General features: G+C 42.7%; 1 protein-coding gene across 1 annotated transcript; it reads left to right on the top strand.

Annotated features, from left to right (window-relative positions):
- Positions 1–1,269: 1,269 nt before the first annotated feature.
- On the top strand, positions 1,270–5,820 carry PPP1R3C (protein phosphatase 1 regulatory subunit 3C). The gene is made up of 2 exons (XM_006750804.3): positions 1,270–1,424; positions 3,439–5,820. The coding sequence occupies exons 1-2, from the start codon at positions 1,411–1,413 to the stop codon at positions 4,376–4,378; spliced, it is 954 nt and encodes a 317-aa protein (XP_006750867.2). The 5' UTR covers positions 1,270–1,410; the 3' UTR covers positions 4,379–5,820.
- Positions 5,821–6,716: the final 896 nt, after the last annotated feature.

Genomic DNA, 6,716 nt, shown 5'->3' with positions numbered 1-6,716 from the left:
TCTCTTTAGTAACTCTATTTTAAAAATTCCAGTGTTTGAGAGTAATTTAAAAGACATAGGGATTTTTTTTTTACATTTTACACTGTACATTTTGTACATTTTAATTGACTAGTGGATATTGAAGTTAATAGAGGAGAGCTAGGGCGTGGGTTTTAGAAAAATAATTTATACTCGACTTAGAAATTTATGGTTGTAACTGATGGTCTAAAAACTCCCCAAACTAAACAAAGTAAGGAGACCTCAGCAAAAGTAACTGGTTTGGGAGAGTCATGAAATTTACAGGGAGGTATTTTAACATTTTGGTTTCCATCTTACTGCCAAAGGACGTCAGAACTGAGTTGAGGGATTTGGATTGACCATTGGCTCTGTGGCTGACCATCCACGTGAGCAAAAAAGGCCATTTCATTTCTGGCTTTAGTTTTCTCTTCCAAGGAGAAAAACTGAAAAATAGATCGAAATACAAAGTGTCTTTTAATCAAATGCCACGTCACCCTTCTAAGGGTCTAGCATGCTTTATTAACATTTGTTAGAGAACTTGGTAATTCCTAGCAGCCTTCATCCACTCTGTGATGCATTTTTGGATTCACCCTAATTAAAAAATATGCAGCCAGAGGCTCCTGGGTGGCTCGGTGGTTAAGCGTCTGCCCTCGGCTCAGGTCATCATCCCAGAGTCCTTGGATCGAGCCCCGCATCCGGCTCCGTGTTCAGAGGGAAGTCCGCTTCTCCCTCTTCCATTCCCTTGCTTGTGTTCCCTCTCTCCCTGTCTCTCTCTCTGTCAAATAAATAAATAAAAAATCTTAAAAAAAAAAAAATGCAGCCAACCTCTGATTGCTTAGGCTAAGGCGATGGAGAAGATGAGCGGATGCATCAAGCAGTGAACGATATAAACATTTCGAATATGATATACATTTGGAAGGACCCACAACTCTCCACTCTTCGGTTTAACTGTGTACAGACGCCTCAAGACGCAAAAGGCATCTCCTTTCCTGTAGCCCCACTGAGCTGGCATCCAGCCCGGGCGAGCTCTGCTGCTCTCTCTCCTGGCCTGCACCCGCTACGTGCTTCGCGATGTGGCCTCCATGCCCCCCTCGCCCAGGGTTCGCGTTACGGAGCTCGGTCCAGCTGCTGGCTGAGTCCCCTAGCACTCCCCGGCGCACCACGGCGGTCACGTTCCCCGGGCGAGGGCTCGCGCCCTAGCCGGGCGCTAGTTGGTCGTGCCGCGGGGCCAGCCGCCCGGTGATTGGTCCGAGAGTCTGGTTCACGTGGTCCGGGGCAGATAAGCGGCCTCTCCCGCGCAGCACCAGCAATCCGCTGGAGCTCCAGCCGAACCAAGACAGCCCGGAGCCCGGTGCGAACTCGCGCAGACAACCGAGAGCCGGCTCTCAAGGTCCGCCGCCGTCTCTCTGCCTAATGAGCTGCACCAGGTAGGTTCACCGCAGACTCCCCGCCCCAGAGCAGAGCGGAGCGCACAACTGCAGGGAGGTTGGGTGGCGTGGTCCTTCGGGCATCACTGCAAATGGAGACTCCGGAGGACGGCAAGCTGGCTGACTGCAGAATTGAATCTGGCCCCAGGGAAGCCTCGGATTGTGGAGATTTGCTCTGCGCTTCTTAGCCACAGCTTATTTTGGTAATTAGCATCCCAAACCAGAAACTCTTGAACGTGAGTCAGCTTTAGTTCTGATTCCCTCTTGGATTCCGACTGTTTTCTCTTGATCCGCACAAATGTCCCAAGAACTGGGGCAGCTTGTGGGAACAGCACCTTGACCTTGCTGGTTCGGTAGTTTAGCCTGGGGGGGAAACTGCAGTACGGTGTTCTGCATTCTTTCGCCCTCCTGCACCTTTCTTATCACGGTTTGCCATAGTAAACTCAGTCGTGGAGTCTGAGCAAATGATAATTTTTTAACTCTTGGCCAGGACTTAAAATTCCAGGGAAACTGCCAGATCCTTAAACTGTCTTTCTATAAGTGCAAAAAGTAAAAATGCAAAACAAAACCACAAAACAAAAAAACCTTCCATAAAACTACTTTAAATAGCTTCTCCAGACATGACTTACTTAGCAGAAGACTTCTCTAAAAATCCTGCCTGTTAACTATTATTAGATTCACAAATATAGCTTTAGTTTTCATTTGTTTGTTCTAAGTTTGTAGGCCTCCCAGAAAAATCCCAGGACTAATAAAGTAAATTCTGTGAATGTTCTTGTATTATCTGTTTTGTGTGTTGATGACCATTTATTTGCCTATGTGCTTAGAGCTGCTGTGAAGTTATTGAAGACAGATTGAAAAATATCATGTATAGTATACACATATCTCCTCTCTGTATGGATAGGATGGGGGAAAAATCCATAAGCTTGGGAATATGTATGGAGGGCTAAAGGTCAGGAAAAAAACCTGATGGACACTTCTGAATTTAATACTGCTGAGCATAGTTATATTTATATTTTTAAATAGTTTTACTATCTTGCTAGTTATAAATATCCATTGCCAAACATTAGAAAATACCAAAAAAGTACAAAGATAAAAATAGATCATGAATGATCCTACTGCCCAGAGATAAGTAACTTTTTGGTGTATTTCCTATTAAGTGTTTCATAAATTCATATATACAATATATATTAAAAACAATTTTCAGTAATCAGCATTTTCCACCTAAATGTGTATTTGTCATGAATATCTTTCTATATGAAATACAGATTATGTGAAGTTTTTCTGTAAGTGCATGAACTGCTGACATGCATTTCAGTTGGTTATTTGTGAAAAATGAGGACGAACACAATAAAGTGAAAAGCTAATCCTCTGACTTCATTCTTTCCAGCTTTCTCACTCTCAAAACTGTTCCATGAGAGTTTTATTGCTATTTTTTTTTCCTTTTCAAGTGGATTACCTTTCCAGAGAAGTGTAATCAATTTAACAGGAAAATCAACAGAGCATCCAGAGGGAGCACAGAGTCTGGAACCATGGTTCTGGAACCTGTCTGGTCATTAGAATCACCTGGGAAGCCCCTGTCCCCACCCCCCAGAGGTTCTGCCTCAGTGACTTTAAGTCCCAGGAATTGGCATTAAAGAAAAAGAAAGAAAACCAACTCTCTAGGCCATTGTGACTAGTCAGGTTTGAGAACCACTGGCTCAGAACAGAGCAAATGGTTCTTAGAGCTGTATTAAAGATGATCACATCCAGCCCTTTTATTTCTCAGATGGGGATACTGAGACCCCCAAGTGTCTTAAGCAGTTAACCCATAGCCTTGTAGTCTGTCAAGGGCATAGCCAGACACAGGATGCAAATCTGATCGTCGAATACTGTTTTCTTTTACTACATATGAAAACACATCCCTGAGGTTTACCGTGCTAGTTATAGTTAAGTCAATACAAAAATAGTACATATATATTTGGAACCTGGGGAAAGCATTCCAGGTCCAGGTGATAACCCCTCTTTTGTATTCCAGAATGATCCAGGTTTTAGATCCGAGGCCTTTGACAAGTTCAGTCATGCCAGTGGATGTGGCCATGAGGCTCTGCTTGGCTCATTCGCCACCTCTGAAGAGTTTCCTGGGCCCTTATGATGACCTCCAACGAAGAAATTTTGTGAACAAATTAAAGCCTCTGAAGCCGTGTCTCAATATAAAACAGGAAGCCAAATCACAGAATGAGTGGAAGCATTCACACGACCAAGCCAAGAAGCGGGTTGTGTTTGCTGACTCCAAGGGGCTCTCTCTCACCGCCATCCACATCTTCTCGGACCTCCCAGAAGAACCAGCGTGGGATCTCCAGTTTGATCTCTTGGACCTTAACGATATCTCCTCTGGCTTAAAACTCCATGAGGAGAAAAACTTGATTTTAGATTTTCCCCAGCCTTCAACTGATTACTTAAGTTTTCGGAACCACTTTCAGAAGAATTTTGTCTGTCTGGAGAACTGCTCTTTGCAAGAGCGAACAGTGACTGGAACTGTGAAAGTGAAAAACATGAGCTTTGAGAAGAAGGTTCAGATTCGTATCACTTTTGATACCTGGAAAAGCTACAATGATGTGGACTGTGTCTACATGAAAAATGTGTATGGTGGCTCAGATAGTGACACCTTCTCATTTGCCATTGACTTACCCCCTGTCATTCCAACAGAGGAGAAAATTGAGTTTTGCATTTCTTACCATGCTAATGGGCAGGTCTTCTGGGACAACAACGAAGGTCAGAATTACAGAATTGTCCATGTGCAATGGAAACCTGATGGAGTACAGACACAGACAGCATCTCAGGACTGTGCATTCCACCAGGTGCCCCCCAAGACTGAGTCAGAGTCATCCATCTTTGGCAGTCCAAGGCTGGCCAGTGGGCTCTTCCCAGAATGGCAGAGTTGGGGGAGAATGGAGAACTTGGCCTCTTATCGATGATTAAGTAACCTAGTGACTGGTTTTGATCTGGCATATTTCCCATGTAATTCTAGGTCTGTATTGCTCAGTATTAGGAAGTTTTTGCTACTTTCCTTCATTAGGTGTAGTTTTGAGCTTTTGAGACCTGGCTACAAAAAGATAGCCACTTGAGAATTTATTGTTGAGGTCTATACGATGATACTGCCCAATTTTGCTTTGGAGGATCAAGTAACAGCCTGGAACGCTATTTTTGTAAAAAAAAAATAGTAATAATAATACTGTTTCAAGGCCCTTTCTCCTTCCCTCTCAATTCACTAGCTTTCACTTTGGGCAAGGAAAGGTTGAGAAAGGACAATTGATGGGTGATGGCAAGCTGTTTTAATGGTATGAGGAATGTCTGAAAAATGCACACAAAGGGCTCCACAGCTCACGTCAGAGTAGGAGTGGTCTGATACTTCGCTGTTGGTGAGAAAATGTAAGGTTACTTTGTGTTTTTAAGTTGGTTTTATAGTTCTCTCCTAAGGAAATCATTTGTGTGTGGGGGAGGGAAGATTCCATTTTATATATTCTCGTGGAGAAAACCCAAACGTTAGAGGTGTTGGGTGGTATTGGGGAAAGGTGAATTATAACTCTGGAGAATCAAGATTTAAATGAAGCCTTTCTTTTCGAACATTTATGAAAAAGCACGATTTGGGGAAAGTTTAAGCAAATCTGGCTTTGCAGTCCTCGTAAGTGATCTTGTTTGTGATGAAGGCGTCATGCTCAGGGACTCACTACAAAGATTGCTCTTTGCAAGTGCCTTGATTAAGCCAGAATATTGTGTTGTTCCCAAATATCTGAAGGGTCATATGGTAACTCATGAGTGTTTGACTTTATAAGAAGGTCCACTCTGTATACTGGCATCCCTTTTGTAATACTGTTGTATCTTTGAGACTGTTGCCAGTGTACACAACTTGCATCCTTCATATTGAAGGTGACTTATTTTTCTGCCATACTTTTTCGATGTGATGTTGGAAGTGAGGACTGACACGGATTCTCAATTCAAGAATCCAGTACCTTGCACATAGAAGCAGCGATCTATTTTGTGCCTATATTTGTCTTGTTTTAAGTCTTTCTACCAACTTCTTTGAAGTAAAAATATTTTTTTAATAGATGTGAATTGTTTGGATGTATTGTAATATAATTATTTTGAGGTGTGCATAAATCCACTCTATAAGATATTAAGAACAGGAATCCTTGAATGTTTGCTTCTATCATTGTGCACATCCATTGAGAAGTGTTCAGAGAATGCAGTTAATTTTAACAAGTGTGATCTGCCATGCTGGAAAAGTACTATTGGAATAACTATGACAGTGTTTGAGGTTTGGCTAGCACCAACAATTTTTCTACTCTATAAATATTTCACTCTCCTATAGCTATCCTTTGTGAACTTCTCACTTTAAGAATAAAAGTGTTTGATACAAGACCTGAGTATGTTTTCTTTCTCAAAGCCACAGTCAAATAAACCATCAACTGAGATTCTCCTGTTTTGTTTAAGAACAACTGAACAAAGATAGTTTGGACCAGCAATTGGATTCACCTGAGGGTATTCACATGGTTCCAGTCTCAATAGTGAGGACACTTCCTACTGCCTGACCACTAGGACTAGGGTCCAGGAACAGTGACTTGAGCTGCTGCGACTGTCCCTCTAATTATCCCCATGTGTACTTAATGCTCATCATGCATACTCTCTGCTGGGTCAGGGTTCTCTTGGGGGCCACTCATCAGCTTTAAAATCGGGGAGGAGATTGTGTGGGAAGAGCTGGAGTGGGCTTCTACCCCAGCACCTTCCTGAAGGGGCAAAGGTTGGAGCCGCACAGAGGGCATAAGGAGGGGGCAGTGGGCACCAGTCCTGGACTGAAAGGAGAGGGTAGGCTCCCTGCAGTGAGAGGTAGCAGGTCTATGAAACTTAGCTGTAGTTCCAGTTCTCGTGTAAAATTCCAGAAAGGTGTAAAATTCCAGAAAGGGCTTCCGCATGGGTTATCTTAAACTTAAGGTGAAACAAATGACCAAACTACTGAAAAGGCCCAATTATAAAAAACAAATTTTGTATCATAAAATCCTTTTTATCAGAAGTTGTAAACTATAGGCCTGTAGGCTGTATCTGGCTACAGATGTATTTTGTTTGACACATAGTGTCTACAACCAGGATCTTAGCCTGGATAGGAAGAATTCTAGGGGTTGTTCCAGTACCTAAAGAAGTACTGCATAGCACACCCAAAATTACACCCTGTACAACCTGATCAAGATGAGTATGGCCTTGAAAATGTAAAAATTAAAGTCTTAGACTACTCCCCACCCAAATTCCTCCAGGACAAAA

Source organism: Leptonychotes weddellii, unplaced genomic scaffold (assembly GCF_054177405.1).
Source record: "Leptonychotes weddellii isolate Sample4059 unplaced genomic scaffold, ASM5417740v2 HiC_scaffold_4555, whole genome shotgun sequence".
Taxonomy (NCBI): Eukaryota; Metazoa; Chordata; class Mammalia; order Carnivora; family Phocidae; genus Leptonychotes; species Leptonychotes weddellii.
Note: the sequence above shows the minus strand (reverse complement) of the source record. Positions and strands in the feature narration are given on the sequence as shown.